Genomic DNA, 19,835 nt, shown 5'->3' on the forward strand with positions numbered 1-19,835 from the left:
TGACTGTTATTCAAAGAAGGATTTCATTAAAGAACAGTTTATCCAAGAAGGCCTCATTATTCACCACGTTGAACATCTGGAATCAGGGTTTTAGTTCACACAGGTGAACTCTTAAACAGCAAGGAGTTCACAGTGGGCGCTCATCCTTAAACACTAAGTTGTTCAAGGGGTGCAACAGGGCATAAATGGGTGGCGTACAAGTGGGGGGGGGCACCAGATGCGCCATGGGGCGGCATTGCACCCAAATGCTCCCCCCCCCCCCCCCTGAGCGACGGGCCTGCCTCCAGACCTTCAAAACAGCTGTTCACCACCACCTATCATCCCTCATCCAAATCATCGATCTTTTCTATCCACCCCAAGCCCACCTCATTCAAATTCCCTGCTTTCCTTCCTGAAAGTCCCTGTAGTCCCTGTCCATCCCTGAAAGTCCCTGTCCATCCTGTATTCCCCATCTTCCCCACCCCATCCCTCTCCCTTCCACCGATCACCTAATGTCTCTGTTCCCCAATGTTTTGTCCTTCCCACTCCCTCCCCTCTTGCCTCATGCCCCCTTGCTGTGCGTTGTGTGTTAGCTCTCACACGAGCCTCGACAAGGTAAACAAAAAAAAAATAAAAAATTGTGCTGACATGACCAATCTGTGATAATTCACATGGCTCCACAATCGTGCACATCATGTGACACAAGCTCGCACTCTGATTGGTCAAGATTCAAAAAGTAGTGCACCATTCATGCTTCAATGTGGAGAAATAGTCCAATCTTAAAGCACACAAAACATCTAAACTGGAAGAAATTTCGAGTTAAACTTTTAGTATATGCTAGATCTTATCTTGTTCTCCGAACACTAATACTTATATTTTAAAATTTCCGACCTCCGAACGAAACTGACCAATAAATGGTTTCAAATTGCAGCCCAACAGACAATCATTTGGCGCAAGATAATGCAACAGCATCATGAACATTCTCGGCTTCAAGTAGAGCATGTGAAGAGCTAAGCCTGAAACATCGAGTGAATTGAGGTCCTCAACTGGGTTCGATACATTTTCAGCATTCATAACAGTATCAGCACTCTGCCAACACCACTGTTCACCTGCTAACGGTGCAGCAACTTGGTTGATCTCGATGGTCGTTGCATTGTGTGGTGCCAGAAATGCTTGCTCGGCCATCGAATGTGGATTGCTCAAATTATTAGTGGGTTTAGGGAATGTCCAATGAATGAGGGCAGCAAGATCCAAAGTCATGCACATTTCAAGAAGCAAATCAACAACATCATTGACATTTATTAGTTCACCATTACCCAGTTGTTGAAGCCATTTCGGCAAATTTCTCGTCGTGCTTGTCAATGCTGCCACACCGTGCTTACATATTTTTTCACAGCTCATAAATGTGGAAGTGCAGCCATAGAGCAGAGCGTTTAATGCATGCATCTGTTATTTGTGCCCATGAACCACGCTTTACTGCTGGTAGGACTTGGCGGAAGTCACCAAGTAAAATTTCCTTACTTCTATTTGGCGATGCCACCCAGTTTGCCTCAACTCACACTTAATATCATTTTATAAGCTACACATTTTATTCTCAAGCGTTTTGAGAGCTTGCCAGAACGATAAAGACGCTATAATACATTGCTAAAGTACTAAATTGGGATCTCGCAAAACTTCCGAAAGAACTACAGTACTTTGTGTCGTGCATAAAGAAATGTACTGTACTGAGACTGGCTAAGAGGCAGCATAAAAGTGTTACCTTAGAAGTGAAATTAGATGTTATTCGTCAAATGGATGCAGGTGAAGTGGATGCAGTTGACGTCGCCGGGTTATTAAGTTTGCCTTCGACCCAGACAAGGTTATTAAGTTTGCCTCCGACCACCAGATTTGACCGCTTCTGGAAGAGGTTTATTTTTATTTAATTACGTATGTATTGTAATTGTTATTTATTTATTTGTATTCATGTGTATTTGATTCCAGCTGTTATGAACTGAAAAAAGGGTTAATTTCTTAAGTTACTGGAAGGGTACACAGTAGAGCGCATACCTCCGCCACACAATTCCTGATCCACGAAAACATAGCTGGCACATTAAATTTTTGCTATATCGTGCTATACATTGTTTTTGGCCATATCTCTCAATGGTGAAGAATCACTTTTAAAATTCTAGTCGCTGGATCACATGTAAAATAGATAGCAAGCATGTTAACATTGAAATAAACATGTAAATAAACACAGTATAAAACTAGAGGGGGAGCACTCGGGAGAGTGCAAAACCTCCGCCGCCAATACTGCTGGGTCACTCAAGTGATCTTATTCATTAAATATGATGTCAAAAGTGCTGACAGAGTTATAGTTCTTTTCTCCAACATTTTTTTTTGGGGGGGGGGGGGTTTGAAATCACTTAAAACATGTAAAAATGCCAAAAAAAATCGAAATTTTGTTGAAAAAAGTTGCAAATTTTTTTTTCTCTAACAATTTTTTTTGGGGGGGGTTGGAAATCACTTGAAACATGTAAAAATGCAAAAAAAAAATTTTTCTCACACAATTTTTTTGGGGAGGGGGGTTGGAAATCACTTAAAATATGTAGAAATGCAAAAAAAAATTCGAAATTTTGTTGAAAAAAAAGTTGCATAAATTTTTTTCTCTAACAATTTTTTTTGGGGGGGTTGGAAATCACTTAAAACATGTAGAAATGCAAAAAAAATTCTCATTTTTTTTGGGGGGGGGGGGTTGAAATTACTTTAAATGTAGAAATGCAAAAAAAATTTCTCTAACTATTTTGGGGGGTAACAATCTTTTGGGGGGTTGGAAATCACTTAAAACATGTAGAAATGCAAAAAATTCGAAATTTTGTTGAAAAAAAAAAGTTGCAAAAATTTTTTTCTCTAACAATTTTTTTGGGGGGGGTGGAAATCACTTAAACATGTAGAAATTCAAAAAAAAATTGGGAGGGCTGGAAATCACTTAAAACATGTAAAAATGCAAAAAAAATTTTCTCAAACAATTTTTTTTTGGGGGGGGGGGGTTGGGAAACACTTAAAATATGTAGAAATGCAAAAAAAAAATTTTTTTTCTCTAACAATTTTTTTGGGGGGTGTTGGAAATCACTTAAAACATGTAGAAATGCAAAAAATTTTCTCAATTTTTTTTTGGGGGGTAACAATTTGGGGGGGGGCGGGGTTGAAATCACTTAAAACATGTAGAAATGCAAAAAAAAAAATTCTCAATTTTTTTTGGGCGGGGTAACAATTTTTTTTTGGGGGGGGGGTTGGAAATCACTTAAAACATCTAGAAATGCAAAAGAAAATAAAATAATTCTCTAACAATTTTTTTTGGGAGGGGGGACCAAGTCCAAAATTTAATGGCATGATCCTTGGACCATACCTAACCCCCCCACCAAGTTTCGTTGAAATCCGTCGAGTTTTTCCATAATACTGTTCACAAACAAACAAACAAACAGATAGGGAAGAAAACAGCAACCTCCATCCATCTTCGAAGATGGCGGAGGTGAATAAACAAAAACACAAGACTTTTACCGTTTAAATTTATTACAAATCAGCAAGGTGGGTGAGGGTAACGTATTACATATTACTTGCACTTGCTACTCAGAACCTGATTTTGAACATTCATTCCACATATTTGCATCATTGTTTGGAGCATGGCTGTACCACTGACCGACCATCCCTCTGTGGAAGTAAAATAATTAATTTCATCTTGTGAAATGTGAGCATGGACATATTATGGTAATAGACAGCTCTATGGATCACATGACTATCGCAAAACACTGGTATTTCTGTATTGATCATACTGAAACAAATATTTTTCATATTGAGATAAATGTTCTTTGTCCAAAAATTATGTATTCATTTTTCGTTGTTTGCTTTAAAATGGTTTTACACAATATGGAGGGATGGAATCTGTTGTAAAGCATTGGTTAAAGTGACTGTCACCATATAAGGAATGGTTCACCAGGAAACATCATCTGCAAAGGCACTGAGACAGAATTGAGATAATGATTTAAATTATCTGCAGCATAAAACATGTTTATCAGCTCTTTCGCAATGACGAAATGAAAAGCTCATTGCATTTGCAAATAAGGGCTGCTCATGGTGGGGCTGCTCATGGTAATGAGTTTCTTTGTTTGCTCAGAACTCACTGTGACAGGCCACAAATGGAGTAGAATCTCTGTTCAAATGTACTATCTATCCATCCATTGGGACCATCCTCTGTGCAGAGCATTGGTGCTGCCCAAGCAGTCTCCTTGGTTATAGGACACAATCCTGGACAGGACACCACTCCAACACAGGATACAAGCAAGCAGGCGCTCATTTTGACGACCTCGGTTGGATGACAGGCAGAGTCAACCCCACCTGGTATTAATTCAACAGCCGAGTGGGATTTGAACTCAGGATTCAAGGATCCCAAGCCCACCACCCTAACCATGAAGCCAACACCAGGCATAAATGTTCTATGGTCTTGTTAATTACATGTAACCAACAAACCTACACTTCAAACCAGATGATTTTCAAACCATATGATTATAATAATAACCAATATAATAATAACGAATATATAATCCCTGTACTGGCCCAAGCACATTTGAGCCTGGTGAAAGATCTTGCTATTCGTTGATGCTTCGTTAAATTGATTTATGTACCCATCTGTTATGTTTGCTGCTCTGATACTTTAAAATATACTTAATAACCGATCATTGCATACTGATGGTTATTTTATAAATGGATATCGTGTGTTAGTAAACTGTGTAACAATATAATCTTTTCTATTATTTATTTCATTTGATTGGCGAGATTAAGCTGCTTCAGCTGACACTAGTGAGTCGTGCCACAAAATGCATTGCAGAGTCTCGTTAACGTTAGCAGAGTCTTCAATTGTAAAGTTGTACAAACACGAAGCTCATTAACTCTGCCTTCCCATTGTCCTCTTAAAGTAGGAGTCTCATTGAACTGCTGAGGTCATGGACCTCTCATTGTTCTGCAAAGTTGAGCAAACCAGATGCTCCACCGGCGTGCTACGATAAATGCTTACCATTGCTGATGTAAATGAAGGTTTTCCGTGCATGCATGCCCTGAAGCAAGACACGCATTCTTTCACTGCACTATCTTGTTTTATCTGTAAAGAAATGTTTTTCTATTTGCTTTGAAGGACCTCATGTGTAAACAAAGATTTCATGTAGTCTGGCATTGATTAACCAGTTCTCTTTGATGCTCTGACCCCCTATCTTCGAACCATATAAAATACTATGTATTCTGGCTCAGAGGCAAAGATCTGCTTGGACTCTTGAGACAAGCTTTTCTCTGCACAAATATGTGTTTTTATATAATAAACAATCTGTTAAATTATAAAGGGTTTTCTCTTTTGTGTGAATTTCCACACCTCCCTGTAGGTTTTCATAAGCAATTTAGAAAATTTTCAGGGGGTGCCTGCAATAACTGACTTCGTCTTCGTGAAAAATACCTTGGCCCAAGTCTTGGGAATCAACGTTTAAAACTCACATGAGGATCCTTGGCCCAAGTCTTTCACGAAACCGCTGGCCAGGCCTCACACTCGACAAAAATTAGGGCAGGTATTTATAGAATTTGTTTATGGTGCCAAAGATACTTTTCGCAAAGTACATTGTGGGATCTGTAATGCCGGGATGCCCAGTTTAATGTATATCCGACGGACGACACATATTGATGAATCACCCTGCTTGTGAAACACCGGAATGACAGTTTATAACTGGGTCATCATTCAAACCCAGGCTAGACAGCTTAGAGGGGAGTGTGCGTACCTCCACACCATCCTACAACCCACTGTGCATGTACCATACATGCACCAAGTGATGCATTCACGTAATGAGCATGTACACCATACTTTGAAGGGTAAAAATGATTTTTCTTTATTTCAGGTAAAACACAGCAGTTGAAATAGAAATATTCACCAACATTGGTCAATTATCATTTTTCCTTTTGAAATCCTTGAAATTAAGGCAGCTGGGTGGGGAAGGAAAATAAAAAAAAATAAAAAAAAGTCGAGAACGTCCATTCTCGCCGATAGACAAAGCGAACATTGTTCATCCTTTCTGTTGCAGTTTCTTCCACATCCATTTTTTTTCTACTTCCAGGAATTTTTCTCCTGTTAAATGGTGATACATCTGTTCTGCGACAATTCCTGTTAAAGAGTTTCAATGTTGGCGGTGGGCACGTTATATGTCAAGAGCTTTTGAGGCAGTTTTAATATTTTAGATATTGACAATGAGGATGGTGTTTCCTTCACTGTGCCATTTGTCCACTGTCTTTGCTCCTCAGATAAGTTTATTACGTACTTGAGGGTATTGCTTGTGGACAACATCTCATTGTCTGCGGAACCCATCGTGCCAAGGCCTTGAAAATTTGGCACTTTTGAAAGTAGTTTTCTGATTCTTTTTCATTGATTTTCATTTGAACCATTTCCTTTTTTTCTTTTCAAGTTTTCAATCCATTCATCCTTCTTGAAGTTTTCTTTTCATTCCTTGTACATTCTTTTTCTCGAGTTTTTCTCGTTTTGATTATTTTCTTGGACGATTTTCCTTTTGTTCTCAATTGTTTTCTTTTTTTTCTTCTTCCTTTAATTCATCCAATCTCTTTTCTTAATTGTTCTCTTTGCCTTTTGACTCTCACTGCTGGTGGTGATTTTTCATGGGGTTTGGGGGGGGGCAAAATTATTTTAAGGGGTGTTGTTTGCCTGTTACTTTCTCTTGAATAGGGAGTGCTACAAAAAAAAAATTGTTAATTTTTATTTTTGGAGAGGGACAACGCAAGGGAGGATGGGAAGAGGAGGCTCCACCAAAATGGTATTTATCTCTCCTCTATTTTCTTGAAAAACTTCCAATTTTCACTGATTTTCATCCTCTACATCGCTTTCTTAATCTTTGCACTCCTTCTGTCTTTACCAGTCTCCTCCTGAATTTCGTCCACTTCCCTTGCCTTTGTCATATCTGTCTCTGGCTGTGCCATCCTTTTGTTGTTACCGAGATGAATATGCTTTCCTTATATAACTCCATTTGGAGTTACCAAGATGACTATGCTGGAGGTCAGCAGTCATGCCGTCTTGCACAACACCACTATTCCTTTCAAACACCTCGTCTGAGACTCTGGGTCCGCATAACATTCCAACCATCGACGAACCTCGGGTGCCAGATCCTCTTGGGGAGCAGGGGGTCACACCAACGTTCTGTGCCACTCCATCAGTTTGGCCACTCTGTTGAGGTATTAATTTTGTTTGTGGGGCCCAGCCTTTTCTTTTGATATGTAACATATTTTTCATCTCTCTCTCTCTCTCTCTCTCTCTCTCTCTCTCTCTCTCTCTCTCTCTCTCTCTCTCTCTCTCTCTCATGTTATAAGTGCTGTAACATACGTTAGTGTCAACTTATTTTGAGGTAGATGTTATATTTGAATGCTCAGTTTGTTATTCCTTCAAGTTCTTCGGTCGGTTTGTTGTTTTATATTTGATGGTCATGGTGTGGGCCTCAATGTTTCCAGTGTGTGGATATTTGTGTGTCTTTTAAGCCCTGATGAGCAAATGAATGATTTATCACACACATTACTAGTGTATGGCTTTTCCAAAGTATGGATCCTCATGTGCCTTTGAAGGTTTGATGCCAAGATGAATGATTTATCGCACACACTACAATTGTATGGCATTTCCCCAGTGTGTATCCTGGTGTGGGTTTTAAGGTCTGATGCAAAACTGAATGATTTATCACACTGACTACACCTGAACAGCTTTTCCTGAATGTGGATCCTCATGTGAGTTTTAAACGTTGATTCCCAAATGAATGATTTATCGCACATGCTACACGTGTAACGTCTTTCCCCCGTGTGGATCCTGGTGTGGATTTTAAGGTGTGACCCTCGACCAAACGATTTATCGCACACACTGCACTTGTAGGGTCGTTCCCCTGTATGTATCAGTGCGTGACTTTTAAGCCCTGATGAGCAAATGAATGATTTACCACACATGCTGCAAGTGTACGGCTTTTCCAAAGTATGGATCCTCATGTGTCTTTGAAGGTTTGATGTCCAAACGAATGATTTATCACACACACTACAATTGTATGGCCTTTCCCCAGTGTGCATCCTGGTGTGGGTTTTAAGTTTTGATGGAAAAGTGAATGATTTATCACACTGACTACATCTGAACAGCTCTTCCTTCATGTGGATCCTCTTATGATGTTTAAAAGTCGATTCCAAAATGAATGATTTATGGCACATGCTACACTTGTAAGGTCTTTCACCAGTGTGGAACCTGGTGTGGGTTTTAAGGTGTGACCCTTGACCAAATGATTTATTGCACACACTGCACTTGTAGGGCCATTCCCCTGAATGCGTCTGTGTGTGTATTTTAAGGCTTGATGCTCGAATGAATGATTTAGAACACACGCTGCACGAGTACAGATTTTCCCGTGTATGGATCCTCATATGTGTTTGAAGGTTTGATGCCCAAACGAAGGATTTCTGGCACACACTGCAATTGTATGGCTTTTCACCAGAGTGGATCCGGGTGTGGCTTTTAAGGTTCGATGCAAAACTGAATGATTTATCACACTGATTACACTTGAGCAGCTTTTCCTGAAAGTGGAACTTCTTGTGACGTTTAAAGGTCGATTCCCAAATGAATGATTTATCGCACATGCTACAGGTGTAAGGTCTTTCCCGCGTGTGGACCCTGGTGTGGCTTTTTAAGTTCGATGCTCGACGAAATGATTTATTGCACACACTGCACTTGTGGGGCAGTTCCTCTGGATGCATCCGTGCGTCTATTTTAAAGCTAGATGCTCGAATGAACGATTTATCGCCCCCGCTACACGTGTGTGGCTTTTCCAGCGTGTGGATATTCATGTGTCTGTGAAGGTTTGATTCCCAAATGAATGATTTATTACACACACTACATGTGTAAGGTCTTTCCCCCGTATGGCTCCTGATGTGGCTTTTAAGGTTCGATGCTCGACCAAATGATTTATTGCATTCACTGCACTTGAAGGGCCGCTCCCCTGGATGCATCTGCGTGTGACTTAGAAGCTGTGATGCTCGAACGAATGATTTAGCACACACGCTGCACTTGTACGGCTTTTCCAGTGTATGGATCCTCATGTGTCTTTGAAGGTTTGATTTCCAAACGAATGATTTATTACACACGCTACATATGTTAGGCCTTTCTCCCGTGTGCATCTGTGCGTGACTTTTCAGATGTGATGCCAAAATGAACGATTTATCACACACGCTGCACGTGTACGGCTTTACCAGTGTATGGGTCATCATGTGTCTTTGGAGGGTTGACGCACAAATGAATGATTTATGACACGTACTACATTTGTATGGCCTTTCCCCCGTGTGTGTCCGTGTGTGTCTTTTAAGGTGTGATGCAAGAGTGAATGATTTGTCACAAAGACTACACCTGAACAGGTTATTCTGAATGTGGATCCTCATGTGAGATTTAAGGGTCGACTCCTCAATGAATGATTCATCACAATTGCTACACGTGTAAGGTCTTTCCGCCGTGTGGATCCTGGTGTGGGCTTTCAGGCTTAATGCTCGGCCAAATGATTTTTCACACGAACTGCACTTGTAGGGTCGTTCCCCTGTATGCGTCTGCGTGTGACTTTTAAGGTGTGATGCTCGAATGAATGATTTATCACACACGCTGCACTTGTAAGGTTTTTCCCCTGTGTGTGTCCGTGTGTGACGTGTGTAGCAGGTTTTAACATCAGTTCCATAAGGACAATGAGTACATTTGTATCTGGGATCAATGGACACTGCACGGTGACGCTGCTCATGTCGCTGCAAAACAGACTCAGAAGTGAAGCTCCGACTACACCTGGAACAGGGAAACCTCCTGAAGATCCCAGATATCCCTGCGAAGAACGTTCACACAAAGACATGGTTTCTCAATGTTTCTCACAAGAATGTAGAAACAACCTTAAAGTAACAGGAAGAATAATACATGTTGAACAAACTCGAGTTTAAATCATTCCACAAATATTGCTTCAAAACAGTAATACTTAAAGGTTGTTATTTGTGAACGTTCTTTACGAGTGATGCATATTTGAATAGGCTTGATACCTGTGAGAGGAGGATGGAACGTTCAGAAACACTGGCCAGAAAATGTTCAATTATTATCATTGATGAAAGAAATTGAGTTGCTAAAGGTGAGTTGCGAGCAAAGTTACCTGTATGTTCTAAATACCTGCACGTAGCTGTTCCTGACGAGGTTTCTCCTGAGTAATCGAAATGCATGCCGTCGATGATCCAGGCTTCAAGATAAGTCGTTGTTTAACTTCCTGCTTGGAACACAAACACATTTCTTCGTTGAGATAACTTGTACATGTGGTAACACACATGACCCAGGAACTAGAATACAAGCAGTTTCTGAACATATTCAACACAAACACAATTCAATGCTTTTCATTTTGAAGTTGAAAAATCAATGTTTTTTTTTTGTTGTTTTTTTTACAAAGAACGCACAGGGAATAAAGGTAAAATTCAATAAAATGTGAGAAAGCAACTGTTAAAAGATGAGAATTTAAAGATTGTAAAACTGTAATTGATAGATAAGACTGTGCAAATGTTAAAATCAGTGAGTTCTACAGTTTGAGCATAGCTGAAGAATGCTCGATCATCCAAAGTTTTCATACTTGTGCAAGGAACTACACGAGGAGATTTCCGCTGTCAGAACATGGCATTTTGTCAAGGTCAAAGGTCAAGACAGCTGTACGATGTGCGATTAGTTCCAAATTTCAGGAAGACACCATTTTTCTTAAGTCTGAAAAAAACATGTCGGGATTGAATCCCTCAAAAACAACCACACAAGGAAGGAAGGAATGACAAGCAATGACAAGACAGGAATGACACCACAATCCTTTTACGGATTGCATCACCACATCTTTTGACATTTTTGTCATGGGTGGCAATGGTAACAAATGTATGAAGATGTCTATGGTTAGATGGAGTTGGACATTTGTAATGTGAGTTGGTGTAATTGTGTATTTTATTTGCCCCCATTGGACTTAGTCCGAAACGGGGGGTTATGGATTTGGTCTCGATTTTCGTGTGTGTGTGTGTGTGTGTGTGTGTGTGTGTGTGTGTGTGTGTGTGTGTGTGTGTGTGTGTGTGTGTGTGTGTGTGTGTGTGTGTCCGCAGCCATATCTCGGACATGTATGGACCGATTTCATTCGTAATTGGCACAAAGACGACACTTGATAGTATTGTTACGGTTGTGGAAATTCACAGATCACCATTCAGGTTCCCCAAAGATCAGTTATGTCGATAAGTGTGTGTTCCAGGTGAGATTTCCCCACCGATGTATAATGGGGTGTAAATCTTGAGGTAGTGTTATTCTTTTCTATCTTTATTTTAAACAATCATCTCCTCACCACCTTCCCCCCCCAACCGCCAACATCCCCTCACCATCATCTCCACAAACAAACGAACTTCTCCTCACCAGCATCTCCACGGCGCCGCCATCTTTTCACCAACAACAACATCCCCAACAAACAACATCTCCACAAACGAACACGACTGCATCCTCGACAGCGGCAGAGTGATTTAAAACATGACCGCACATGACTTGCAAAACGGATCAAAACGACGATAGGGGCAGAGCCAGCCGGGGGTGAAAGTTCAAGGGTGAAAAGGCAGGCTCCACCTTTGGGTGGCGAAGCCTACAGCGGCTTTACCCCTCCGGGCTATAAAAAGGCGCGCTTAGATGCCGAGAGTTGAGTTGGTCGGTGGAGGCAGTCGAGTTGGTGAGTCCAGTGAAGTTGCTGTTGGTCAGGGGAGTGGAGCCCGTCCGTCATTGGAGCCAGCCAAGTCACAAAGTTGTTGGTCGTTGTTGGCCGAGAGAGGTTGCCAGCCGAAGCGAAGTCACCAGCAAGCTACGTGATGGTCCGAGCAATTGGGCCCCGAGTCGGTCGAGCGACGCTGAGGAGTGAGGGGGCTCTTAAAGAGCATCAACTCCAAAAAGCAAGGCCCATTCGCTCCTCTGAAGCGTCGTCGGCCAGGCCCGATCGAACACGTGTGCTGCTAGGCCCTGGACCAACCAAGCCGCCGTTACAACAGCTGCCGCTTTGACAATAGAGACATACGGAGGGTCGCCAACAAAAAGACCATCGAGTCGCCTCAATGGCGACAAAGGTAACCTGCACGGCCTCACGGAGCTCCTTCGGTCATCCCAGCTCCGAGGAACATTAAAGGCTTACGGGCCCAGTTCTATCTTTCTTTTCTGGGGTATTTGCATGAAAGTCTGTGGCGCCTTGTTCGTAAGTAGAATTGTTGTAAGTGCATGTACGTAATACATAGATATCGGCTGTAGGTTTTTACTCGTGTCTTGTCCCCTACCCCCATTCATTCATTGCATACGTGTAAAAATAAATGTTCCCATTGTTGAAATGTCACCTGCTTGTTGCGTCCTTTCCTGCCATTAACTGCCATAATTGCGTTCGGAATAAATAGCTGGCTGATTATAAGCCGATAAAACGTACATCTGGTCTGACGGGGCTTGGCGATATAAAACCGCTTGGCAATCGCAAACGGAACGAGCTGCTTAAACCGGCTTGTTTTCGTGCAGGCTCCGTTGAGGTGTAAATCCCGGGCATTTCTGTCTGCGTGAATAATTAGGTGCATCGACAATTTGGCGATCGACCCTGTAGCACGGACAAAAGAGTTGGCTGGTTTATGGTGTGGTTAACAACACCCGTAGCTGGGTTTCGGCGTTGATCCGAAAAGCTGCGACTAGATTGCGCACGAGGCCGCAATTTAGCTAAAGGCGGTCGCTCGCACGCCGAACGGGTGTAAATCCACAACAGTATACATATGCACATCATTTATTTTTCCGACATCAGATACAAGATGGCCGACTGGCGGCCATTTTGTTACTTAAATGTGTCCCCAACCATTTCTCAGACATGCATGGTCTGATTTTGTTCAAACTTGGCAAAAGCACATTTCATGATGGCAGACACGTGCACCTCACTTTATTTTGTGATCTGATCAAAGATGGCCAACTGATAGAATGGTGGCCATTTTAGTTGTACACAAGTCTGGAGATGGCGATGATTCACGAGCAATGTACACGGATCGCCTTTTTATTTTTTTTTGACCTTTGAGGGGATGCCACGGGCAAACTGGCGGGAATCAGGAAAAATGTAAATGATGAAAGTTGTAGTAATCGAAGAGCACTACAAATCGACCACGAATTGCGAAATCCTAAACGTAGTTCGCCTTTTTTATTTTTTTATGGCGGGAATCGGGAAAAACGTAAATGATGAAAGTTGTAGTACTCGAAGAGCACTACTTGCATACCAACTTTCATTCGAAACAGTTGAAAACCCGAGGAGCTCAATGCCCAATTTATTGATTTTTTTTACATTTTCTAAGTTTGTGACCTTGTGACCTTTACCTTGGGACGAAAATGAAAAATCGAGCTCCGTGTGGCTATGCAGGTGTCATTGTGCTAACCAAATACCGAAACCCCTGCCAGACTTGACAAACCCCCTCTGAGAAGATGTAACTTGAAACCAGCTACCCCTAAAAACACATGCTATTTGGGCGTGGCTCTGCCCATAATGGGCGCAGCATGCCCATTCTCAGGAAAACACAACTAAATCATGATATAAACCTCCCACCCAAATTTTATCAAGATTGGATCAAAACCCACAGAGCTATGCTCGGGACAGACGGACAGACAGACAGACACACCCATAACGAATAAAGTGGTCACTTACTGACTCGTGGACCAATAAATGTGGGCTAGCCCTTTAACTCCCTTCAGCAAAATTACTCAAACACCAGGGACTGTGACATTTTACGTCTTTTCTACTTATTTGTTGTGGGATTAAGACGGAAAGGTTAAAAAGATGTCATGATGGCAATCCGTAAAAGGATTATGGTATCATTCCTACCTTGTCATTCCTTCCAGCCTTGTTTGGTTGTTTTTTTGGAGATTCAATCACGACATTTTTACCCTCGCCAGAGGAGATGGGATTGCATTGGGTCCGTTTGTTACTTGGCGAAATCTTTGATTTTGTCAAGTATGTTGGTCTGTTCCGTTTGTTGGTTTGTTATCTTGCCAAAACGAAGTTTTGCAAGATATGTTAGTCAGCTTATATGTTTTTTTTTTTTTTTGTCTGTAATCACGTATTAAAAATTCTGCAGAGCACAGTTATCATCGGAAATTTTTGTAACTTCGCAAATCAGAGGCCTATAGAGGTCACTTTCAGTGCACAAAATTTTGAAGGTCAAGGTCAAAGGTCAAGGTCACTTTGTCGCAAATCAGGGGAGTCGACGAAACCCTTATTTTTTGAGTAATTTTGATCGGATCGTCTTCAAACTTCATGGGAATATAGTTCATGGTCTGGTGCTCAGCTGATTAATTTTTGGTGGCGATTGGCCTTGACCTTCATGGTTAGCACCTCAGGTCAAACATATTTGACCCCAAGGTCAAATTTTCATGTTTTAGGAACCATATCGTGTAGTACCTCAAATTGAACACCTCGATGAGTGCTTTCTAGATATGTCAAGCTTGAGACATTATGACGTCATTTGGTGATGTTATGAGGCAAAAGCATATTTTTCATGGTTTCTCTGTGGAACGATTCTCATCGGAATCTCTCGTAGGCAGATATTCCTCAAGGAGTCGCTCCTGGTGGATAGCAGCTCTGTTCACCTCAGTGTGACCTTAAAGAAGTCACACGTGGTCACCTTTTGGCAAGATACGGGTCACCCTGCGGGTAACATTGGTTTATTTGTTTGTTTGTTTGTCCAGTCGTCTACAGCCCAAACGGCTGGACCAGTCGTTCTTAAAATTTTACACCTGATAGGCAATCCACCTGAGACGGTCCGCGTCCAAACCCCGTCTTAATCAGACTAAACGTCACGACGTGACGTCACACAACGTGAAAACACACTTTTGGACATAACTCAGTGACCGGAAGTCGCCACGACTTCCGGTTGACGCCAAATTAAACTTCATTCAAATATCTAAATGCTTACTAAATGCATCTTATTACAAATTACGCATAGTTTTTGCAAGCGTATGACGTCAAAGTTTTGCCGATTGATGTCATTTTAAAAAAATATTTACACTCATGTGCAGCCGAAACTACTGAAGCAATCGTTCTCAAATTTTAACACGTGATAGCCAATCTTGCTGAAATAGTCTGGGATCAAATATTGTCATAATCGCACTTAACGTCATGACGTTACGTCAAAAAAAATGTGAAAACAAGCTTTTGAACATAACTCAGTAACCGGAAGTAGTAGCGACTTCCTGTTGACGCCAAAACAAACTTCAATGGAATATCTAAATGTTTTAAAATGCATGTTAGTACAAATTATGCACAGTTTTCGCAAGCGTATGACGTCAAAGTTTTTAGCTATTGGCATGATTTAAAAAAAATTCTATTCGTTCTACAGGTCACAATTCTTAACCGATTTGGATGAAATTTTAACAGCTGATAGAAATCCCCAGTGCAAAAAGATATGTGACTTTTGGTGATGTTCGAGATCAGGAACTGGATTCTGCATCACTTTATATTATCGCCCATTATAAACAAATGGGGAATTTTGTGAATTACACATGGCTATTTGTCAAACAGTTTTGCACTTATAAAATTTAAACTTATACTGTCTATTTATGCATGTAATATTAACATGTGTACAAAGTTTGATCGAAATTGACCCAAGGTCAAGGTCAGGGTCACCCAAAACATGAAAAACACATATAAAATACATATTTTTGTTTTACAAGATATTTCAAACCTGATAACGGGATCGTAAAGCTGGATGAAAAGCAATGTTCCTAGGTATTTTCAAATATTTTCTACGATCAGAATGAAGGCAACAAGCACCGATGACAAGTTGTTGAATGCCACATGGTGGCTTTAAATGAGTTGTGAAAATTTTCAATCTGCTGCTGTAACCATAACAACGTGTGCCTGATAATTGTTATTTGTGACGTCGCGTCGTTTTATTAATGTACGAACAAATAAACACCACACATTCCATGACATTACAGCTTGGACCACCACACGGAAAGGTCAACTAATTCGCCAAGTGTCGTGCTAAGCACGATTTTTCATTTGTTACTTAAGATTTCGTAAGTATATTGATGACTTCCGTCCTCTGTTTGTGTGTCTGTTTGTGTGTTTGTTTGTAGGCACGATAACTCGAGAACGGAAGAAGGTACCAATGTCAAATTAAACCACGTGATTTAGGAGGGTGATGGCTAGCGCTGATTAGATTTTGGTCAAAATCGGTCAAATGTCAAGGTCACAGTGAGGTCAAACATAATTCCGTAAATTCATGTGGAAAAATGGAGTATTTCTGCTTCGCTCGACGTTACGAGTTCGTTTTAACTTCGATTTTAATTTTGTCTTCAGTTTTTGCGATCGCTTAGGACGCTTAACACTCGGTTGTCGAAATTCTGGTAAAAATCGGATATTTTGGAGACGTTTTAAGATTGTATAAAAAAAATATTTCACTCGCCGCGTCACGGCTCGTCACGTAGTGCAGCGCGCTCGAGCAGAGGCGTCGTTGATCACGTAAAGGTTTTCCGTGTGCGCGCTGACGGTGTTTTCGATAAAGATGGTGTTAAAAGTCATTTTTTTATCCCAATAAAGGTTATTGTCACATGCCTGACTCGGTAAGCCATCAGATTATGTAAAGATTGTTGGTGGATGGCTGAATATTACGGTTTTGTGACTTTAATAAAATAATATTAAATAATTGCGTGGAGAAATGCAGATTTTTGCTTCGGTCGACGTTACGATTTTTGATGGTTTGGTACAGAACCATCGTAGAAACTTCTGGTTTGCGTCGCTACCTTCTCTAGAGACAGCTTTTATTAGAAAAGGTCAGAGGTCAAGTTGACGATTTCGTAAGTACCAGTCTATGACTGCTTGTTTGTTTATTTGTCTGCACATAACTTGTGTTTTTGTCTACAACTGCTTGACGGATTGACACGAAATTTTAGCCATAGGAACTACTCATGTAGAATGTTTTCGTAATCATGACATCATAGGTCACATGGTGTGGCAGCCATGTTGGAAAAAAGGAAAAAAAAAAAAACTTTGACCTCTGTATCTCAGAAACCGCATCATGAACAAAATTGAAACTTGGCACACGGCAAGTACTCGGCTTGGGGAATAAGTGATTTTTTATGGCATTGTATATGCCTTCATTATGACATCATAATTGCATACATAGAATGCTACATGTGATCAGTGTGAAAAATTTTGAGTCATCTCGGGATGAGTTGGTCGACAGAAAATTTTTTTTGATGTCATCGGTCACGTGGTTCAGCAACCTTTTTATTTTTTATAAACCTTCAAAAAATCTCTGAAATGGTTGAACAGATTGAGGTGAAACTTTAGTTATGACCAACTATCCACAAGGAACAAAATGTTCCCACCCTATGATGTCACGGATCACATGGCCTGGCAGCCAAATTGGATTGAACAGAAATCTTAAAAAAAAACTATCTATCTTGAACTGCTTCATTGATCGATGCGAGACTTCACAAATATGATCTCACACCAGTGTGCCATATAGTGTGAAAGTGATGACATCATAAATCATGTGGTTTGGCGGCTATCTTGGAGAGAAAAACGAACCTTATGCGATTAATATGAAACCTCACAAATGTCATTCCCTACCCAATTCGAGGAGATTGTAAACTTATGTCATAGGTCATGTGGTTCGGCAACCATATTGGATTGAAAATTAAAACCTTTAAAAATGTTCTTCTCCATAAGGGCTTACCAGATTGATCCGAAACTCGGTACACATGATTTACTATCCTTGGTGAATATAAGATGTAAATTGTAACATCATATGTCACATGGATGGTCTGGCAGCTATGATTTTTTGCAGAACAAATTTTTAAAATTTTTCTTTTCCAGAATGGCTTCATAAATCGAGGTGAAACTTCACCCCCATGTTCCATAAGCCTTGGGAATAGCAGGGTGTTCACGAATAATTAATAGGTCATATGGTTTGACAATCATGATCGAGTAGTGATGTGGAATGTTTTAAATTTCAACCTATTCTGATATATTGTCTGGCAGTCAGAATTATTAAATTTTTGGAATCTGGGTTATTTATTTATTTATTTTGAACAAGGCTCACTTGGCTGTGCCTGGTTGGGTTTGAGGGTGGAGGAGTCGCTGTTGAAACCCGAATCCTATCTAGGTTCCTCCTGATGACTCCATCTTTGCTATTTGCTTGTTTGAGTTACTTCTGATGACTCCAATGAAGTACTGTATGTATTTGGTTTTCCATTTGATTTGAATTGAATTTATTATAATCCCATTTTGAATTAAAATGGATAATAATAAATGCCATGGGTCATGGTCAGTTGTCCGATCAAAGCAGGGGTACATCAAAGCGGGATGTCTTTGTACCCGGTCATCAATGTCAGCTGTTATAAATTCGCAGTTCCAGTGATGTCTATTATTAATTATGGAACACACCAGTACACAAAATAAACTACACAAACACCACAAATCACAAGTCCTGGCAAGGGTCTGCAATCTCTGATTGCTCAGTCCAGTTTTTAATGTTTATTCTGACTTGTTAAACTCAATTTTTTCTTGATGTGGATGCCAACGACATCATAATTTAGCAAATCTTTTGGATGTGCGTCTGCTGATTAAACGACGAATGTGGTCATCCATCGATCCATTGGGACCATACTTAGTGCAGAGCATTAGTGCTGCCAAAGTAGTCTCCCTGGCTATTGGGCACAATCCTGGATGTGTTGCCACTCCGACACAGGACACCAGCAAGCTGGCACTCATTTTGCTGACCTCGGAAAGATGACAGGCAGAGTCAACCCCACCTGCCATTAATTCAATAACAAGTGGGATTTAAACTCAGAATTCGAGGATCCCAAGCCCACCACCCTAACTATTAAGCCAATGCTAGGCATTACCGTTGTCATCATTGGCATATTTATCGGCATGCCGTCCCGATGAGGGCAAATAAGCCAGAAATCCGGATAGGCGGTTCCGTTTGATGTTTAACTGATGTTGACCATGTAATGTTTGTCTGTTTGACAGAGTTGCCAGGCTGGGGCATCCAGGTTGGAGGTGACACTTTGGTGTAGGACCATGTCCAATGGAGATCGGGGGAGTGCTCGTCACACTCCACATGTTTTGATTTACCCACTGATCACATCACATGCCTTCTGATTGAATGGTTTGCATCAGTGGGAACATTCGTTTGGGTGGCAGACGGATGGTTGTTCTTTGCAGATTATGCGGTTTTACCGTGTGAGATATAATCCACAGCGATGCTCACCATAACAGTGAGGAGGTGCGTCTGATGTTTAAATATATAAATCGAAACATGGGGAGTTTAAGGAGTACTCCCCCTTTGATTGGAGGTGACAGATGTAGTAGCAATCATAATTCACCATATGTAAGTAATTATCACTTTTCAGCATCTGGAGAATAATTACGTTAGTGAAATTACTCGAGATAACTCTCATAACATATGAGTGTTTCTCAACCTTGAATAAAATAAAATAATTTTAGATTATTGATGAATATTGTACACTGCTCCTTCCCAATTCCATATCCAGGTGCTGCATGACACCATTGTCGGGTGCCGAAGGATGGGAGTACTCAGTTTTCACTCTGTTTGTTTGTTTGTCCGGGCGATATATCAGTTATCCTTTGAGCTCGGAAGCTGAAATTAGGGGGAAAAGTGAAAATGTGCTATGACAAAAAATTTATTTTTTTATTTTTTGATTAATCAATTGATTAATTACTTAATTATTATTGATTTATTAATTACTTGTTTATTTTCTTTCTCATCCG

The 19,835-nt window shown here is 40.7% G+C and overlaps 1 protein-coding gene across 1 annotated transcript; it reads right to left on the bottom strand.

Annotated features, from left to right (window-relative positions):
- Nucleotides 1-6,429: 6,429 nt before the first annotated feature.
- Nucleotides 6,430-10,319, bottom strand: LOC147009595 (uncharacterized). Its single transcript, XM_085861198.1, has 2 exons — nucleotides 10,205-10,319; nucleotides 6,430-9,872 (listed from the first exon to the last, which is right to left on the bottom strand). The coding sequence occupies exons 1-2, from the start codon at nucleotides 10,317-10,319 to the stop codon at nucleotides 7,474-7,476; spliced, it is 2,514 nt and encodes an 837-aa protein (XP_085717324.1). The 3' UTR covers nucleotides 6,430-7,473.
- Between the last annotated feature and the right edge of the window lie 9,516 nt (nucleotides 10,320-19,835).

Source organism: Eptatretus burgeri, chromosome 17 (assembly GCF_056783735.1).
Source record: "Eptatretus burgeri isolate ZD-2024b chromosome 17, Ebu_testis_v1, whole genome shotgun sequence".
Taxonomy (NCBI): Eukaryota; Metazoa; Chordata; class Myxini; order Myxiniformes; family Myxinidae; genus Eptatretus; species Eptatretus burgeri.

Bases quoted from the DNA above. Each gene is read 5' to 3' on its own strand.
- LOC147009595 (XM_085861198.1), bottom strand. From the start codon at position 10,319: ATGTGTTTGTGTTCCAAGCAGGAAGTTAAACAACGACTTATCTTGAAG. The intron at 9,873-10,204 runs GTATTTAGAACA...CGTTCTTCGCAG, and splicing joins TCAGGAACAGCTACGTGCAG to GGATATCTGGGATCTTCAGG.